This window comes from Sminthopsis crassicaudata, chromosome 2 (assembly GCF_048593235.1).
Source record: "Sminthopsis crassicaudata isolate SCR6 chromosome 2, ASM4859323v1, whole genome shotgun sequence".
NCBI lineage: Eukaryota > Metazoa > Chordata > Mammalia > Dasyuromorphia > Dasyuridae > Sminthopsis > Sminthopsis crassicaudata.
Genome location: NC_133618.1, coordinates 235,015,074 through 235,036,275, shown reverse-complemented (window position 1 = coordinate 235,036,275; position 21,202 = coordinate 235,015,074). Strand labels below are relative to the sequence as shown.

General features: G+C 40.0%; 1 protein-coding gene across 1 annotated transcript; it reads right to left on the bottom strand.

Annotated features, from left to right (window-relative positions):
* Positions 1 to 18,278: 18,278 nt before the first annotated feature.
* CEBPB (CCAAT enhancer binding protein beta) lies at positions 18,279 to 20,692 on the bottom strand. Its single transcript, XM_074288588.1, is given in 2 exon segments — positions 18,279 to 19,797; positions 19,800 to 20,692. Coding segments are annotated over 2 exon segments (1,086 nt in total). The 5' UTR covers positions 20,307 to 20,692; the 3' UTR covers positions 18,279 to 19,218.
* Positions 20,693 to 21,202: the final 510 nt, after the last annotated feature.

Sequence of the window (21,202 nt, the reverse complement as noted above, 5' to 3'; positions counted from 1 at the left end):
CACCCTTGATAGTACAATGCCTAACACACAAAGGGTGCTTAATAAATATTTGCTGAATTAAATTTAAAAGAAGCAAATCCTTAGGTAACCAACAAATGTCATTACTAGAGTACCATATTCCCCAATCCTACTTATTAGTCAGATTTAGTCTACAATGTTCACAATGACAGGGCAGAGAGCCAAGCACTCCAAAAATACTTGCTGAATTGGTCATTATCAGTGTGGAAATATGTGAAAGCCTGGAGAGGAGGGCAACCAGGACACCTCTCCTCCAATGGATCCAAGCTGGCTTCCTGGAAGGGGAGGCAAGCACAGACCTCTGCCAAGTTTGGAAGGAAAAGCAGGGAGGAGGTTGGCACAAGAACTATGGAAAAGTGATTCCAGGCCTTAGGGAGGATGTGTGTGTAGGGGAGAGGTAGAAGGAGGGAGAGAAAAGAGCAAAGGGGAGTGGGAACTGAGAACAAAACAGTGTCTAGGAGAACCAAAAAAGCTCAGAATTCCTTCTCAGGTTGTCTTACCCTCTGCTCCAATCCCACCCCAACCCACTTGGAGCAGATCAAGCTCGGTTCTGGAAAAAGTTGTAGCAGATAGGCAGAGCTGAGATTTCGCCATCCTGGAGGAACCCTGAGGGGGCCAACTGGGAGGGGAGCTATGTACTGTCTTTAATATCTCCTCCCGCAACCAGAATAGCAAGACTCTGGCCAGAGAAGCCTTGTGAATGAGTCTCTGTACTGTGCCACCTCCTGTACTTTCTGAGTAAAAAAAGTTATAGCAATCTCAGTATAGTAGGCTTTAGCCAGGGGTTCTTAACCTGGCGTCTGAGAACCTGGGAATTGTTATACGTAAGTTATTTATTTATTTGTATAAATGCATACAAACATACATACACATATAAATTTTATAGACATACACATGAACATATAAACATTTAAATATGTTACATATAAATTTATACCTATAACTTAAATAATGTATATATGTATATATTATTTATCTAATTTAAATATATCAAATGTATATTTAAGCATATCACATATGTTTAAATATATTATATACACATGTACTTAAATATATATTTTTTAATTCTTTATTTTAATATAATTTATTTCTTGTGATTTTTTTATGCGTTTACAAACTTTATTCTGAGGAGTTCATTGGTTTCATCAGACTGTCAGAGGGGTCTATAGTACCAAAAAAAGGGGGGGTTTAAGAACTCCTCCCTGTCTCAGTTCTAAGAGGAATCTTAGAACTTAGAACACAGAAAGTCAATACTATAAAATGTGATGAGATGGGTGCTTAGTGATTGTCCTTTCCAATTCCTTTCTTTTATGCTTGCATTCCTTCATTTTATGGATGAAGACATGAGATTCAAGACAAGGAATTTGACTTGACCAATGTTACACATTAAGCTAATGGCAAAGCTGGAATTGGAAGATAGTTTCCTGTTCAGTGCTCTCCCCTCTACAATACCCCAGTTCCAATCTACCACAGAAACATAACATCTAAAAGAAGAATAGCTTCTCTCTTCCTCCCACTTAAATTCCTGAACATATATCATAGAAACATGTAATTTAAAACTAGAAGATAAGTTCAAGATCATTCAATCCAAATCCCTGCTTTTACAGATGAGATCCAGCCAAACAAAGTGACTTGTCCATATAGCAGAGGCAATATTTGAATTTCAGTCTTATAATTCCAAATCTGACCAATATAAATTCACTAGGAGAGGCCAGTATAATTTATAAAAGAAGTGAGAGGATTTTTTAAAATTACCTTTTAAAAAGAAATACTATTTGATTAGTTTCGAATACTTATAGCAACTGGGTCACCAGAACATCATCAAAAGCAAGGTTTTAATGAACTTACTTTAGTGGGTAGACAAAATTAATCACAGAAGCTCAGAGCTGAGAGGGACCTCAGAGGTCATCTAGTTTCCCACTATTTACTACATAAAGTGAGTTGTTGCAATTATTAAAGCAGATATAATGGAAAGTAGGGTCAACATGGAATCATGCATTAGACCTCAGTTTAAATTTGACTTTTAACATTCACCACATGGAATTTACTCAACCTCTCTGAGTTTCAGTTTCTCCCTCCTAAAATGGGCATAAAAATACTAGTAGTACCTGGCTTATAGGATTGATGATCAGTTGACTTCCCAAATGTAAAGTACTTTGTGATTTTATTATTGTATATAAAATCAGTTACAATTACTAGAAACACATGCAAATATCTTTTTTTTCCCCAAAAGCTGCTCATTCAATCCTATTTGCCATTTTAAAAAGAGAACTTCTCTAATTCATACTTTTCTGATTCATATTTTGTGATGTTTCCATCTGGTTTAATTGTATTGTGATTTTTTTCATCTTCTGTTCCTCTGTTGATGTGAACTCTCTCTCTCCTTCTCTCTCTCTCTCTCTCTCTCTCTCTCTCTCTCTCTCTCTCTCTCTCTCTCTCTCTCTCTCTCTCTCTCTCTCTCTCTCTCTTTCTCTTTCTCTCTCTCTCTCTCTTTCTCTCAGAAGAAGCCCCATACTTAGAGAACCAGAGCTGAGTCCTAGCTCTACCACTAATCATCTGTGTAGTTTCTGAACCTCGGTTTCCTTATTTGTAATAAGAGGTTAGATGTACAAGCCCCAAATGTAAGTGGGAAATTTTTTTAAAAGAGAGAGGGGAGATGGTATTGTTATCTCAAAGGTTTTTTCCAGTTCTAAACCCTATGATCCTAGCTAGTTTTAACACTCATGATTTGTGTAGCCATGTGCACTTAGCACAAAGCAAGGTACATAATGAGTAGCAAATGCTTATTAACTCACCTACTGACTGAACTTTAGCTTTTTTGTTGTTGTTTTTAGTTTTATAACTTTTTATTTTCAAAACATATGCATAGATAATTATCAACATTTAAAACATTCAACATCCAAATTTGTTTCTCCTCCTTTCCCCCCACTCCCTCCCCTAGCTGGCAAGTAAACCAATATATGTTAAACAAGCGCAATTCTTCTATAGATATTTCTACAATTATCATGCTGCACAAGAAAAATAAGATCAAAAAGGGAAAAAAAGGAGAAAGAAAACAAAATGCAAGGAAACAACAACAAAAAGAGTGAGAATACTATATTGTGAACCACACTCAGTTCCCAGTCTTCTCCCTGAGTGTAGATGACTTTCTTTATCACAAGACCATTGGAACTGGGCTGAATAATAACTTAGCTGTTGAGAAGAGCCACGTCCATCAGAATTGATTATTGTATAATTGTTGTTATGTACAATGTTCTCCTGCTTCTACTCACTTCACTTAGCATCAGTTCATGTAAGTCTCTCCAAGCTTCTTTGAAATCATCCTGCCAATTGTTTCTTATAGAACGATAATATTCATAACATTCATATATCATAACTTATTTAGCCATTTCCCCAACTAATGGGCAGCCACTCAGTCTCCAGCTTCTTGATATTACAAAAAGGGCTGCTATAAACATTTTTGCACATGTGGATCCTTTTTCATTTTTTAAGATCTCTGTGAGATACAGGCCCAGTAGAGATACTGCTGGATACAAGGGTGTGAACAATTTGATAGCCCTTTGGGCATAGTTCCATCTTGCTCTCCAGAATGGTTGAACCATGGACTTTAGTGTCTTTATCTCTAAAATGGGGGGGTAGAAATAATTTTAAAAATTCATACTTAGAACTTTAAGATTTACCAAACGCTTCCTTTATCTACTCCAATCCCTTTTACTGCATGAGGTAGTTATTATAAGCATTATTACTGTTCCATTTTTACAAATGGGAAATTTAATGTTTAGAGAAGTTGACAGATTTGGCCACCATCTCAAAGTTAGTAAGTGCTAGAACTTGGATTTTTATTCAAATCTTGTTACTCCTCTTCCTGTGCCTCTTTCACTATTTACTATTATACTACCGGGTTAGCTAGGTGATGCAGTGGATAGAACACTAGCCCTGAATTCAAGAGGACCCGAGTTCAAATTCGGTCTCAGACACTTAATACTTCCTAGCTGTGTGACCCTGGGCATGTGTGACCCCAGCCTCAGGAAAAAAAAAAAAACTGTAGTACCCCTTCCCTAAGAAGGGAGGAAATACAGAGTTTTTATCATAATTAATCATGAGAAAGGCAGGGGCGGGATTTCCATCCCAGTTCAGGAAATCCTGAATCTACAAAACCTCCATCTCTAAAATTTCACTTTCCTAGCCCTTTTGCCAGAACTATTATAGTGAAAGCCATTTTAAAAATTGAAGCAATGTGGAAATTAAAGCTGTTTTAATTATTTTTTCCTTATGACCTTGTTTTGTCCTCATAAATTTGTTGTGGGGGAGAGACACAGAGTGGGATTTGTGGAGCTGCAAAATTCTGGGACAGCCCAGAGGTGGACATTTGGTACAGGCATACTCTCTTCTTGGGGAAAAAAAAGATCATGTAGTTTAGGAACAATATGGTGGAGTAAATAGAATGCTAAACTTTGAAACAAGAAGAACTGGGTCTAAATTTCTCCTCCGCCACTTACTATTGGACCATGAGTGTTTATTGTTCTCTGACCTTCAGTTTCCTCTTCTGTAAAATGGAGTCAGAGGGTAACAGGGTGGGAGGTAAATTAGGAAGAAAGAAATAAGTATTTAGATACCTCATGCTGTATGATCAGTTTTAAAATATTCTCCCATTTGATCCTTAAAACAACTTTGAGAGGTAGGTGCTATTATTGTCATCATCCCCATTTGGCAAATGAGGAAACTGAGGTAAACAGAAGTTAAGTGACTTGCATAGGCTCACACAGCTTCTATGGGTCTGAGGTAGGATTTGAACTCAGATCTTCCTGACTCCAAGACTCATGCTCTATTTGCTGTGCCACCTAGCTGCCTTCTGACATTGCCTACCAAGGGCTGGGGCTCCAATGAGATAATTATGAGAGTCACATGAAGTAACAGATGTAAAACACTTTGCAAACCTTAAAAAAAATGCTATGTATACATATATTGTATTTAACTTATATTTTAACATATTTAACATGTATTAGTCAACCTGCCATCTGGGAGAAGGGGTGGGGGGAAGGAAGGGAAAAGTTGGAACAAAAGATTTTTCAATTATCAATGCTGAAAAATTGCCCATGAACACATCTTGTAAATAAAAAGCTATAATAAAAAAATGCTATATCCATGTCAGTCATCAAAAGCAACTGTGCTGGAACCAGATCAAACTAGATTTCTTAGGGCTGATTGTTAAATTTTCAGTGTAAGCATTTACACGGCAGGAATCCACAAGACCTGAACAAGTTATGGTATATGAACTTCGTGGAATATTATTGTTCTATAAAAAACAATGAGCAGGATGATTTCAGAAAGGCCTGGAGAGACTTACATGAACTGAAACTAAGTGAAATGAGCAGAACCAGGAGATCTTTGTATACAATAACAGCAGGATTATATATACAATGATCAATTCTGACGGATGTAGTTCTTTTCAACAATGAGATTATTCAGGCCAGTTCCAATCATCTTGTGATGGAGAGAGTCATCTGCAGCCAGAGAAAGGATTGTGGGAACTGAATGTGGATCACAACATAGTATTTTCACTTTTTTTGTTGTTGTTTGCTTGCATTTTGTTTTCTTTCTCCTTTTTCTTTTCCTTTTTGATCTGATTTTTCTTACGCAGCAATATAATTGTAGAAATATGTATTTTTTTAAATTGCACATATTTTGCTTAACTCCAATTGCCTCAGCAAAAAAAGAAAAAAAATTGAACGTATTTAACATATATTGGATTATTTGCCATCAAGGCGAACGGAATGGGGGAAGAGAGGGAAAAAAATTGGAACACAAGGATTTGCAAGGGTCAGTATTTAAAAATTATTCATACCTATGTTTTGAAAATAAAAAGCTTTAATAAAAATAAAAACATCTACAAATTAAGACTTGATTTATTGTTTTGTTGATTGTCTAAATTCAAGAAATTACTGGAGAAAATATTAGTCATGCAAATTAGAAATGCCATGCACCCATTGGGGGTAGTAGGTGAGAAGGTGGTTGTTAAACACTTACCAACACACCCTGGGCAGCATGATCAATTTATATAGAAATATATCTCAGATGGCTTAGTCCAAGCCCTTCTTTTTCAGAAGAATGGTTGAGGCCTAGAAAGAGGTGATTTGCTCAAAGTCACATACATGGTGAATAACTATATTCGTGAAGTTAAGTCTTGCTCTAAGAAAATAGGACCCATGTTCTCCACTATTTCTGCATTCTCACTCTAATGCAGACATTCCCATCCTGTCGGGAAACACAGGTCTGATTTTGTCAGGGATGGTCCCCTTTTCCTTCCTTCCTTTTTCCTTCTTTCTTCTTGTCTTTCTTTCAAGTTTGATCAAGGAGTTTGGCATTCCTTCCTTCTCTTTTTTTCTTCTTTCCTTCTTTCTCCCTCCCTCTTTCCCTTCCTTCCTTCCTCCTCCTCCTTCTTCTTCCTTCCATATTTCCCTTCTTCCTTCTCCTTCTCCTTCTTTTTTTTTTTTTTTTTTTTTTTTTTTTTGGCTGAGACAATTGGGGTTAAGTGACTTGCCCAAGGTTACATGACTAGGAAGTGTTAACTGCATGAGGTCACATTTGAACTCATGTCCTCCTGACTTCAGGGCCAGTGCTCTATCCACTGAACCACCTAGCTGTCCCCCTTCCTTCTTTCTTTCTTTTTTAGAATTCTGGTCAAGGATTTTTGAGTATTTTATCACACTTCATGAGCTCAAACTCAGATGAGCATCAGGTGTGGGAATGGGAAGAAGAGCAGCAAGAGAATCTCAAAGCATCTTCATGGAACCAACTCAGGAATCTTTCCCTTTCCACCAGTTGGGGAAGAGGGAAGACCTACTAGAAAGATGAGGTAAATGTAATGAACCCTGGACTTGGAGTTAGAAAAACTAGTTCTGACTTACTAGTCATGTTACCTCAGCTAGTTTATTTAACCTCTCCAAGCCTCAGTTTCCTCACCCATAAAATGAGATAGTGGTACTTGAACTTCCTACCTTACAGAATTGTGAAGAAATATGACAAACTGTTATAATTTAATGTGTCTAAAGAAGCCTATCTAGGGTTCTGGGTAGATTTACTAAATATCAGAACTAGGCTTCTTAAAGTTTTTCCACTTATGGTTGCTTTTTACCAGAGAAATTTTTACATGACTCCAGATATTTACGTATGTAAAATAGGTATACAAAGAAAACATTTACTGATAATAAATCCTAATTTCACACTCCTCCACATTCAGTTATGAGATTCCATATGGGGTTGCTAATCACAATTTAAGAAGCTGGGATTTCTATTTTGCCTATTTTTATGGAGATATTAAGGACCAAAATAGAGAAATAGCATTCAAACTAAGTTCTCCTAGCCATCAGATTCAGGCTCTTTCCATTATGCCATTCTCATGAATTTTCAGGGAAGCCCCTCCATTTATCCTATTCTTATTCAGTTGTCCTGCCAAAACTGAGGGCTTTTTCTGTCTGTCTTCAGAAGGCTCCACTAACTCTCTGATCTAGCTATAAAAAACAAGTCATCAAGCTTGGTCCTTGAAGTCTGCATGACTCTAGAAATTCCAACTGATAAGAACTGTAATTTTCATCCCTACAGACTTGGCCAGGAAGGTCACTGGGTATGTTTGGAGAAAGCCAGGGGCTACTTGGCAAAGGGAAGAAAATAAGCAATCTAACTGGCCAAACTGTGGCTACAGTTTCTGGTGCCTAGGAACAAGATCCTGGAAAGACTCTGGTGCCCTGACTAGGTGAAACACAGGTTCTTTAGGAAAGAGCCCAGATTATATATAGATCTAACAGACATTTCTCTTCTTCAGCTTGAGCTAAACACACAGTATTTCCTATTCACAATTCCAAACATACAACATCTCCCATCTCCACTACTTTGTCCAAATTATCCCTCAAATGAATTTACTCCCTCTTCATCTTCCTCTTTTTAAATCTGTCAGGGCTAGGCTTGAGTGCCATCTCTTTTCATAAGGCTTTTCCTCATCACCCTAATTGTGAGTGTTCCCTCCAAAAAAACTTTGTATAGATTTTGTGTTTATTTATCTATGAATTTGTTTTCTCCCTCAATAAAATATAAGCACATTAAAGACAAGGGTATGTACAACCACACACACACACACACACACAGACACAGACACATGTGTATAGACAAAGAAATATATGTATATGTCTGTCTGTCTTTGTATCTCTAGTGCCTAGCACAGTACCTAGAAACTAATGCTTAATAGTTACTTATTGAATAATCAAATATTAGTTTCATCAATTGACAAATTGATCAAATACTGGACCAAAATGGTTTTTGCCATTCCTACTGAATGATATCATACCATCTGCTCCATTTATGACTCCCATTATAGATTTTACAGCTGCTTCATAGATAGGGCTAGAGGAATATCAGATTTGGAAGGCACTCTAGAAATGATTATCTTGCCAAAACTCTGATTTTACAAGCAAAGACATTGAGATCCAGAGAAAGTAGCCAATTTGTCCAAAGTTACCCAATCTAGTAAATGAAAGAGGTAAGACTTGAATATAGGTCAGAACATGGGGCTTAGTTGGACTTATCTTTTTCCAGTCATCAGAAAGGGTAGGAAATTCAGGAATTCAGTTTTCTAGACTAAACACTGGGAAATGGAATTGGTCATTGACATAGAGAAATGAGTGCCTCAGGTATATTTCCTACAAGCAAGGAAGAAATCCAATAAAATAGAAAAACTTAGATCACAGCTGCTTAGATCACTTCCATAAAGTGTGCATTTTTATGGAAAACAGGGAAGCCTTGTTTTGCCCAGGAGATGATAAGTTGACCAAGGTAAGGTCCAAACACCAGTATTGGGGGGAAAAATTGGCCTGGCACTATAAGCCAGGAGGGAGTCAAGACCAGAAGGACCCACAGACAAAATAGACAAATGAGATGATATCAGATGCAAACCATCAACTTATTACTGGATCCAGAACCTGAGCTGGAAGGGCATTTAGTCTAACTTACCTAAAAAGAAATGAACCCCTAAAAAGGAATGCAACATCCCTTTTAAAAAATGGACCTGCAGAATCACAGGCTTTAAAAGTTGGAAGGCAAGTCAGCTTTTATTTGGCTTAATTCACACATTAAAAGAATCTGCACTATTATCAATAAATGACAGTCCTGATTGTGCTTGAAAAACTACAAGGAGTAAGTGGTGGAGAGCCTACCACCTCTTGAGAAAATCCATTCCATTCTGGCCCGGTTTAATAACTAAGAAGTTTTTCTGGACATCAAGTCTAAAGTTGCTTGTTTGGAATGTCCATTTATGCCTGCTTCTATCCTCTGGGACCAAAAGAACAAGTCTAATTTTTCTCTCACATGACAGCTTCAAATATTTGAAGACAACTATCATGTCTTTCCTTCAACTCCCATTTGAATTTTCTCCAGTCCAACTAGTTTCTTCAATAGATTCCCACCTGCTATGGATGGGAGGTCCTTTGCCATGCTGGTTGTCCTTCTCTGGATGCTTTCCAGTTTATCAATGTCTTAAACAAAAGTGCCCAGAACTCTCTTTCATCTTATGTTTATGAAGTTGATTTTTTTTTTTACATCTTACTCTTATTAAATTTATCCCAGTACTCTAATCTATAAAATCCCTCTAGATACAGACTCTGTCATCTAGCCTATATTTCTCTGTTTTGTATCATCTTCAAATTTGATGAACACACTATGCCTTTATCCAAGCCACTAGTAAAAATGTTAAATAGTACAAAGCAAATCATAGACCTGTGGAGCACTCTCCTGGAAATCTTCTTTCATATTGACATTAAATCATCAACAACTAATCTAAATCTGGCCATTCAATTACTTCTGAATTCATATGATCATATTATCCATGCTTCTCCACCTTCTCCACAAAAATAGTATAAAAAACTTGATTGAAGTTTTGCTAAATTCTCAATGAATTATGTTTACAGAATTGCCCTCACCTACTAGTTTAGTAGTGCTGTCCACAAAAGGAAATGAGATTAGTTAAATTATGTCTTTCCTCCCACCCCCATTTATATTTTCTCCAGGCCAATCAACGGATCCTCACCTGTTAGGAATGCAAAATCCTTTGCCATGCTGATTACCCTTATCAACAATGAGTCACTCTTGATGAAACCATGCTGGCTTTTTGTATTCTCCCCTTTTCTTTCTAGATGTTCACCCACCATATTTTTAGTCATACATTCTAGAATTTTTCAAGGAATCAGAGTCAAGCTCCTTGGCCTAATAATTTGCAGATTCTGCCCTTTTTGCTTTTCTGAAAATGAGGCATTTGCTCTTTTCCAAAATTGTAGTTCTTCTATTGATTCATGCATGATCTTTCAATTGTCACTGACAGTAGTTCAGCTGTCACACTTTCTGGGCCAGGAGAATCAAGTAGTTAGACAAACATGAACTACAGCAACTGTTAGTTATACTCACAGATCAGATTGGACACAGAAATCCTTGTACAATAAAGACAGCAACTCAAGAAAGTGGCCTGTTGCAATGGAAGGACCATCAGCCATGAAGTCAGATTCTGGATTCGAAACTAGATTTGAATTCAGGTCCTCCTGACTTCAGGGCTGGTACTCTATTCACTGCACCACCTAGCTGCCCCATCCTTAGAGTTTTTTCCAGTTCAGGTTTACCTTTTGAAACTCATTCATTCTTAAGTATCAATAAATAACACCAGGAAAATAACTTATGCAATAACAATAACACTATGAAAACAACCAACTTTGAAAAACTTAAGAAATCTGATCAACAAGGATCAATCATGATTACACAGCATTAATAATGAAGCAGACAGACAGAGGGTGATGATCTCAGGAGGTTCACAGTCAATATGGGAAATTGTTTTGCTTGATTGTGCATATTTGTTATAAGTATTTTGTTGTTCTTTATTTTTTTTTCAAGGGGGCAGGGGAATTGAAAAGGAAAGTCGGTATTTAACTGAAAAATAAAATGGATAAATGAATGTATGACAGAATAAATAAGAAATTATTTTCTGAGAGCAGGTTTGGGGTAAAAGATATAATCAAGCTAAAAAGAGAGGAGACTTAGGGGATAGGAAGTAGAAAAGGACTTGTTCTGGAAGCCCCCCAAACCAGTTGAAATCCTCCATGATTTTGTCAAGAGCCAACCCTGCTGGAAATTGAGTTCTACAGGGAATTAGTTGTCCTTACAGAAACCTTGGCCTTCTTCCAGGGTCTCATTTATCTTCTCTCATGGTCACTCCAGTAAATAGAAACAGTTTTCTCCCAACATAGAGGGTAGGCATGTGTTGTAAATCCTTGCAAAGGAAAATATAGCTCTAACTGGTCCCCTTGAGAAAATTTTGAAAGTCTTCAGTTTGTTGGCTCAATCAAACAATTCATTTTCATCCTTTTTAGTCCACAATGCCTTGCTTCCAAAGAGCTCAAAAAGATTCACACTTCATAGAGTTATTTACCTCCCCAATACGGGTCATTAGAAAATTGCTTGAGGCCAAAAGGGGAATCTGTTTCTTTATTTGCACAAGATTTAAGATTTCCATATATGCAAAATCTTTTAGCAAAAACAAAACGCTTTTTCTGCAACAATCTTGTATAGTTGGTAAGACAAGTGATAATTCTCCCCATTTTATAGATAAGGAGGCTGAGACTCAAATGCTAAAGTGGCTTCCCTACAGTAACAGAATTAGTAAACCACAGAGCTAGGATTTAAACTCAGATCTCTTTATGTCCTGTGCACACTTTCCACTACATAACAAAAGATAGGATTAATTCAATGTAATAGAAATTATACATTTCATACCTAATTGTGCTATCTCTTATTTAGGATAAATTGTTTATTTATGCATAAGTCTGATAAGTAATATGTTCCATGTTCTTCTAATTTTTTGAAAAAGAACTGATAAATAGAATTTGCATAGAACATATATATATATATATATATATATATATATATATATATGCTTGTTTGTGTCTGGTATACATGGGGGGAAGAGAGAAAAGGGGAAAAAAAAGAAAAAAGAAATTTACATGATAACGATTATATATTTAAAAGGAATAGGAAGTTGAACATAATTGATTTGGAGTTTTGTGTGAATTCATCTCTTTATTATACTATGTTATGGAAATGCAGGTTTTATTTCATAAATTAAAAATAAAATAAATAAATGTAGGGATTAGAACTCAGATCTCAGAATTTTGTTTCAATCCATCTGATGATATTGAAGATATGAAGTAACACGAGGAAAGCTTAGTGTCATAGTCAAAAAAAAAAAAAAAAAAAAAAGAATTCCTCTCTTCTTTCCCTTTGCAGTTATAGTGTGTAAACCACATGTCTGATCAATTAATTTTATCTTGTCTTGGATAGTTTCCCAATTTTCCAATTTTCTTCTGTGTGTAAGTGTGTGTGTCTGTGTGTGTGTGTGTGTGTGTCTTATCATCCCGCCATATTGTGTATGCACTTTGAGGACCGAAGCTGGGGCTGAGTTCAATCTTCTGCATTTCTCTTCATTTCTCTAGCACTTGTTGCAAGCCTAGGCACACACACAAAAAAGGGCTTAACTGAATCAGAGAAATACAGATTTCACATTCAGAGCTCAATCTTTTCATCTCACAAATGAGGGAGTTGAGCTATATCTCTAAGAGCCTTTTACCTCTAACATTCTGGATCTATTTTCTAAGGGCTCTCCCGATCCTGAAATTCTATGTTCCAAGATCCTTTCAGGCTGTATATGCTGTTTTATTTCCTAAAGTCCTTTTCTGAGCTAGCCTTAAAATACAGAATATCAGAGCTGGAAAAAAAAATTGAACATGGACTATTAATGCTGAAAAGGAAGTTTTCTATTCAAAAGTCCTGCCCAGCTAGCAGAAGATCCCCTTTTTGACCTCAGCCAATTTTTAAAAAATGAAACATAGAATGTCTAGAAATGACTTTAGAATGTAGAAAGTTATAACAAATGGCTTTTGGGGAGTGAAAGGGTGGGGTGACAACTAGGATAACCAGGATGTGAAAAGCAGAAAATATTAGTAAAAACTTTAAAGGAAAAAGTAAAAGACTTAGGACACTTGTTAAGTAAAGACTTTCTCTTGTGATATATTTGGAAGAAAATCTCTTACCATTTAATAAAATTATTACATTCAGGAAAGATAGGGGAAAAATGTTATAGCTAGAAAGCACTTTAGTCAGTCAATAATCATTTATCAAATACCTACTATGTGCCATATACCTTTGAAGAGATACAGAAAGGCAGACAGTCTCTACTCTAAAGGAGCCTACTCTGTAGTGGGGAGACAAAACTCAAGCAATTATGTACAAACAAGCTGAATACAGGATAGATTGGAAATAATCAAGAGAAGAAAGGCACCTAAGGAGGGATCAGGAAAGGCTTCCTGTAGAAAGTGGGATTTCATTTGGGAGTTAAAAGAAGTCAGGGAAGCCAGGAGGAGAGATGAAAAGAGGGGAAGGGTAATTTTAGGCATGGGGACAGCCTGTGAAAATACCCAGAGTCTGGAAACAACAAGAGTCATACATGGAGAAGGGATGAATTAAAGGATAAGAAGAATGGAAAAGTGTTGGGGAGAGATTATGAAAAACTTTGAATGCTAAATAGAGGATTTTCTATCTAAGCCTAAAGGTGACCTGGAGCCACAGTACTTAGAACAGTTAATAGAAGGAAAGCAAATTCCCACATCAAGTTCCTGGCAGAACTGGGACTAGGACTCAGTTTCCCTAACTCTCAGCTCAGGACTTTTCCCCCTACACAGAGTCAGCTCCAATGTTTGGATTCATCAAAGGAATTCATTTAAGATGCTTCTAGTTGTCCTCAGAATGAGATAAAGGCCATTTCAATGGTCTGCTTTTTAAAGTGACAATGAATTAGTCAGATGTGTTATACTCTTATGCCTGTTGTTAGGGAGGCTTAAATTTCCATGACTGTAACAGGGGGTGGAATTTTTGAAAGATCGCTTTACTTTCAATGGGAGAGAGACAGACAGATAAACAGACAGCGAGCTAGAGACTCAGAAATACAGAGACAGATACAAAGAGAGGGAGGAAGGAAGGAAGGAAGGAAGGAAGGAAGGAAGGAAGGAAGGAAGGAAGGAAGGAAGGAAGGAAGGAAGGAAGGAAGGAAGGAAGGAAGGAAGGAAGGAAGGAAGGAAGGAAGGAAGGAAGGAAGGAAGGAAGGAAGGAAGGAAGGAAGGAAGGAAGGAAGGAAAGGGAAGGAAGGAAGGAAAGGGAAGGAAGGAAGGAAAGGGAAGGAAGGGAGAAGGGAGAAAGGGAGAAGGGAGAGAGGAAAAGAAGGGAAGGGGGAAAGAAGGAAAGAGAAGGGAAGAAAATTGGAGAAAAAGAGGAAAGGAAAAAAAGGAAAGGAGAGGAGAGGAAAAGGATATTATGAAATATACCTAGAATTAGGATATTTGTGAAGGAAATTGTAACTGGGATACCTAACTATATAATTAATGTGTTCCTGAAAAGCTGCATGTAATCAATTCCTATTTTAAGAACCCTTGCTATTTATAGGAATCCCACAATGAGTCTGTTCAGCAAATAATCACTCCTCAGTTTATCATCTTTGTAAATCTAGATTTTTCACATGTGTACATATGTACTTAAAATAGGTCCATCTCCATTGTCTACTTAGAAATAGGCTCATAGAATGTCAGCCTACAGGGAACTTAGAATATAGAACATCAAATGTCAGAACTAGAAAGAAAGAGTTGTTACATGGAAGAAAGATTAACGCAATAGATGGGCATTTGAAAGCACATTTAGGTCCTAATAGAAGAAAAAATTTCCTAATATTTAGAGCAAAACTGTCTGACTTGAAGGATACATAAGCAAAGCTGAATGACCACTTTCCAGGGAAAATGTAGAGAGAATTCTTGGGTCGGGCAGAAATTGGGGTAGATGAGGTCTTGTCTAGCTTTGAGACTAGGATTAAGATAAAACAGAAAAAATATGCCAAAGAACCTTAGAACACAAAATTACATACCTTGAAGGGATCCTAGAACATAGAATGTCAGAAGTACAAAGGCCTTTATATAGAATATAGAATGAGGGAGTGAGAAGGAATCACAGAGATCTAGCTCAATTCTTTAATTTGATAGACAAAACCACTAAGGATTACAATGTGCATTTACAATGTACTAGGAAGTCTGGTATGGGTCAAGAATAATATTTCAGGGACTATATTGAAAATTTGGTCTTGATGCAAAATGGCAAAGGAGTGATGCCCAGAATCCTAAGGGAATTGGCTCAAATATCCTACTGAGACATGGAAGTGATTCAGTGAATAGAACATGATCCTAGAGTCTGAAAAATCTGAGATTAAATACTGCTCACTCACTTAATTGCTATCTGACCCTGGACAAGTCAGGTAACCTCATCTTACCTCCATTTCCTCATCTGTAAAAAGGGGATAATAATAATACCTACCTCTCAGGATTGCTGTATGGATGAAATGAAATAATAATCCCAAAGCATTTAGCACAATGCCTGGCACATAATAAACATACATAAACGTTAGTTATTATTATTATTATTATTAGTGCCTGAGTAGTATAGGAAACCAGTTTGAATTGAATAGTACAAGCAGAGAATACTAGTTTCATTTTGAATAAGATATATTTTGCCAGTGAACTTGGATTATGAGTTTTTGCAATCTCTTTCAGAGTCAGATATTTGAACTATGTGGCATCTTACAGACCCATCTCTATGAATATTCACTCTTATTTAATGAGCTTATATCTGATTCCATGCAAATAAAGACAACAAACTGTGTGTACCCTGAAATCTAGAATACAAGATAAATTGGTAGAAAGCATAAATAGTGGAGAGATTGATAGAAGGACAATCAGGAGACCTAGATTCTAGTGTGTGCTTTAGCACCAACTAGTTATACAATTTAAAAAGTCATTTTCCTAACTTATAAAATGAGGAAGCTGAACTAGATGATTTCTAATGTTCCTTCTAGATAAAATACTGTGTGTGAAACAATAAAAAGAACTTTGGACTAGGAATGAGACCTATGTTCAAGTCTCAATTATTCCAACAGTAGTATTGAGCAACTGTTCCTCAGTTTCCTATTTTGTAAAATGAGTTGTATATGCTCTGTAATGTTCCTTTCAATTTTCACATTCTATCTATGAATCTAGGGGTTTATTTCACTCCCTCTGAACCTCATTTTCTTTATCCATAGGATCAATAAGACAAAGACAATTTTAACTCACAGTTATTTATAAGGAAAGGACTTTGTAAACCAGAAAGTGCCATAGAAAGAAAATCCATAATTCCATGATGTGACAGTTTTTAAGTAATTTCCATTCTAAAATGTGATTCTCTGATTTCTGTTCCAGCATCCCCTACAATGGCTTGTACATAGAAAGTCCTCAACAACATTCACTTATCAATTGACAGAATCTTCTGCTACTCTGCAAATGCTGGAACTAGAAAGAATTACCAGACTGCAGATACAGGCCATATATGCAACCTTGAAACCCAGAGCTATTCAAGGGTAGGAAAGAAAGGAAAACATTTCAATATATTGTGGCAGGTTTTAGCTAGAGCACTGGGAAATTTTGCTGTTAGTTTTCAGAGTGAGGCAACAGGGGCCTCGGGAGGCATGAGCAGAGAATTACTGGAAGCTCTCCAGAACCAGAGTTGGCTAGTGGCTCAGAAGGTCCAGGGTGAAGGAATCCTTAGAATCACGGGGTGTCAGAAAGGATCATAAAAATGATCTAGCCCAGAAGTGTCAAACTCAAATAGATATAGAAGTCACCAAATCCATATATAAGGATCCCTTATAGGCTGTATTTTAATTTATCAATTACATCTTAATTTGATTCTGGACATAATTGGCAGTGTCATAGATCCCATGAAGTCCTACTTTTAACACTTCTGATCTAGATCAACCCTCTCATTTTATATGTGAGGAAACTGAGTCCAAGAGAGTTATCTAAAGTCACATAGCTAGTAAACAGCAGAACCAAGATCTAAATTAGGATCTTCAGACTTTTATTTCAATGCCATCATTATTGGCTCCTTCTTTGGGTTTCTAAGCAGCTATTAATATGTGTCACCAAACCTGTGTGTCCAACGCACTCTTTCCAAGTTGCCTGGATCAGAAAATGTCAGAGTAGAAGAGGCCTTAGAGTTCATCCAGTCCAAGAGTTCTTTACCTGATTTCTGAGAACCTGTTTTCTTTTTAATATTTTGATAACTGTATTTTGAAATAATTGGTTTCCTTTAAAATCCTATTTCATTTTATACATTAAAAAATTTTATTCAGTGAAGGGAACTATGGGATTCTCCAGTTTTCCCAAAGGGTCTGTTACAAAAAAAAAAAAAAAAAAAAAAAAAAATCTTAAGAGTCCCTGATGTCCTGCTCGAATATATGTAATCCTCTGAAATCCTTTTTGAAAGTTCGTTTCCTAACTCTTGGATACAGTTTTAGCTCAGGATGTCAAAACATAAACGGTAATCGTCATTTCAGGGCAAAACTTTCTACCTCCCCTCCCCCTCCCTCTCTTAGCTTAGCCTTGTGATTCAGCAAAGAAAACCAAGCTCTTTTCCCTCTCCCCAGTCTCCCTTTGAGTCGGCAGAGGATTGGAATCTCCGTCAATTCCCCTTTACTCGCATGATCTTTACTTATGCTTCTGTTCTGTGGCTGGAAGAGCAAATACAGATCCATCTTGTGATTGGACTACAGTAATTAGCCCCTCCTCTTTCCATCCTTCACTCCACTCCATTACCCCATCCCCATCCCCCCATTCTCTTTCTCTCTATCTTCCTCTCTCTCCCTCTCTCCCTCTCCCCCCTCTTCCTCTCCTCTTCCCCTCTCCTTCTTCTCTCTCCCCCTCTCCCTCTCCCTCTCTCTCTCCTTCTCTCTCCCCCTCTCCCTCTCTCTTTTCCTTCCTCCCCCCTAAAAACTCCCCCCAACCCGAAAAGAGGAAGCTCTGAAGATGATGGCACTCTATGCAGAAAGAAGAGGGGAACTTCTCTCCCAAGACCAATTCCAAACAGCCCCGTGGGTCACCCTCGCTCCTACCATAATTCTGCTGAGTCATTCAAAGTCCAACGTCTAGCAAGTTGCTCTGTCCTTGAAAATAGCTGCCTCCAACCACTTCCTCGAGACCTATCTCAAAGTCCCCCAACCTAAAGGCTTTAAAGGGGGGGGGGGGAGCGAGGAGGTGAGGGAAGACTTGTGAAAAAAAGAAAAAAATTTTTTTCAAAAAAGCAAACCACTGCCCCCCCAAGGATCTTTTACTAGACGCAAAAGTTTATTAAAATTGTTCATTATTAATGCTTCAAACGCAGAGATCCCAAAATATACAGATGCCTCTTTCCTTATAGAAATAGATTATTCTTTATAATAAAAAAACGTAGGAACATCTTTAACAGATTACTCAATCCATGACTGACAGTTACACGTGGTTACATCAGTTGTGTACACAGTCGTTCCCAGCCATGTTTAAAGATTGCATCACTCACTTTCTGTTTGCTTGCCCGCCGCCCCCCTTCTTCGCTCAACTATATGTATATATACATAAGTGTATATATACATAATTTGTTTTGTTTTGTTTTTTAAATAAGGCTATGCCATAAATTCGCAGAGATCCCGGATCTGAACATTTGCTTGGTGGGGGGAGGGGAATATATATATTTATATATATATATAAAATAATAAAATTACCAACAAGAAAGCCAATTCCGTCAACCACACAAGGTGCAGAAGTTTTGCAAACGTCGCCAGGGGTTAACGGGAAAAGGAATCTGTGAAGGCTCTGACTTGGGGGTTGTTTTGGTGGCGGAGAGTAAAGGGAGGGGGGGCACAGCAGAGTCGGGGAGGATTAGGGATACAACAGAGGATGGTGCCATTCCCGCCGGGCCCTTACCCAAATACGAATCTAAAACAACCCCCGGCAGCCCGTCTCGAAAACAACCTACCATTTTCTCCCCACACAAACACCCACCAAATAAATCTTCGAGTCTCTGCCCTTTCTCTCCTTCTGATAGGTTTGTCCCACCCGGGAGCAGAAGCAAACAGCCCTGAAGCTAGCAGTCTCCAGATGTGGTCAGTGGCTGCCGGATACGATCACCCCAAGTTCTCCCAGGCCAAGTGTCCTAGGCGGAGTTGGCCGTCTGGGTGAGAGGCCTCCCCTCGGTGGCGGCAGCTGGGGCTCCCAGAGGGCCGCTGGGCTAACAGTGTCCAGAGGAGGCCAGCAAGGGTTCGGGTAGCTGTTTGAACAAGTTCCTAAGTGTGCTCAGCTCTCGGGACAACTGCTCCACCTTCTTTTGCAGTCGCTCGTTCTCCGCAGTCAGCTCCAGCACTTTGTGCTGCGTTTCCAGGTTGCGCATCTTGGCTTTGTCGCGGCTCTTACGCACTGCGATGTTGTTGCGCTCCCGGCGGATTTTGTACTCGTCGCTGTGTTTGTCCACGCTTTTCTTGGCCTTGCTTTTGGTTGGCAACTGGGTCGGGCCCCCCGGGTAGCAGCCTCCGGCCTTGCCCTCCGTCGGATTCGGGGTGCCGGGGGGACTAGAGGAAGACGACGTGGACAGATTGCCGCTACTGCCGCTTGGCACTGACTGGTAGCCCAGGTAGGAGCGCATGGCATAGGGCGAGCCGGCGGACATGCCCCCGCCCGGCCCCGTCGCCGAGTCCTCTTTTCTTTTGCAAGGCACCGAGTCCGCCACCGGTTCGAAACCGGGTTCGGCCTTGAGCTCGCCTGCCCCCGGCGGTGGCAGTGGCGGCGGTGGCTGAAGGGGCGTGAAGCAGCGGGAGGGTGCAAGCCGCTTTTGCTCGAGCTCTGCTGAGCGAGACGGCCCAGGTTCAGGTAGCTGTAGTCTGGGCCCGGCGGCTTCTTGCAGCCGGCGCCGCTGCCTTTGGCGTAGTCGTCCGCGAAGAGGTCAGAAAGGAAATCGTGGTGGTGGGGGGGATGAGGAGGGTGCGCGTGGGGGTGGCCGGAGGAGGCGGGAGCGGAGGAGGCGGAGGCGGCGGAGGAGGCGGGAGGAGCCGGCTCGAAGTTCCCCCCCGCTGCTGGGGGAGGCGGCGGCGGCTGCTGAGGCTGCTGGGCGCCCAGCGGATCCAGGTAGGGGCTGAAGTCTATGGCTCTTTCGTGGTCGCCGATGCTGAGCTCGCTCATAGAACGGCCCCCGGGTCGGGGCGGGTGCAGCTTGAAAGGAGCTAAACAGTCCGCCTCGTAGTAGAAGTTCGCCACTTCCATGGATTTAAAGGCCGGAGGCTGCAAAGGGAGGCATGTTGGGTCCCAGGACACCAGGCGTTGCATGAAAGCAAAGGGGGAGAGAGGAAGGGGAAGGGGGAGGGAGAAAGGGGGGGGAGGGAGAAGGGAGCACGCTGGGGCAGGGGGCTTGGCTTGATGATTTTCGCGGCCCCCCTCAGCCCCGGCCGCTGCAATCCTCCGGCACAGGGACGGAGGCTGCTTCCAGGCTTAAGCTGAGTCAGACGTAGTGGGATCCCCAGGAGCTGTGCTGTCACTGCTGCCGGGGTGCGGGACACCGTGCTGGGGCAGGCTTCTGCGGTGCTCAGCACTGCTGCTGCGGCTGCTGTAGCTGCTTTGGCCGCTGCTACCGTAGCTGTGGCTGTGGCTGTGGCTGCTCCGGACCATCTGGTCCCTCCGGGTCCCGTGCGCGGCTGTGACTTGCTAAAGTTTCTCGCTCGCCGGTTATTTATAAAGGCGGCCCTTAGCAACGGCCCATAGCTGCGTCACTGCTTGGCAGCCGGCCCCTAGCGGAGCATGCCGGGCCGCCGCTTCCCCTGCTCCTCCTGCAGCCGCCACTGCCACCGAAAGCTCCCCGCGATCCTAGCGCCACGAGCTGGTCCCGAAACCCAAGGAAGCGAAAAATCACAGACGCGCGTTTTGGGGGTCCCGCGGACTACCGGTGGGGCGACCGCATGTGCCTCTGCTCCCACCCCAAGGGAGAGGCTGGGGGAGGTGCGGCCCCGCCCCCTAAGGTTCTCTCTCTCTCTCTCTCTCTCTCTCTCTCTCTCTCTCTCTCTCTCTCTCTCTCTCTCTCTCTCTCTCTCTCTCTCTCTCTCTCTCTCACACACACACACACACACACACACACACACACACACACACAAACACACACACACATAGGAGACTAAAGCTCCCTATAGATTTTATCTCCACTCCGCAACTCTCCTCCAGAAAGGAGGGAT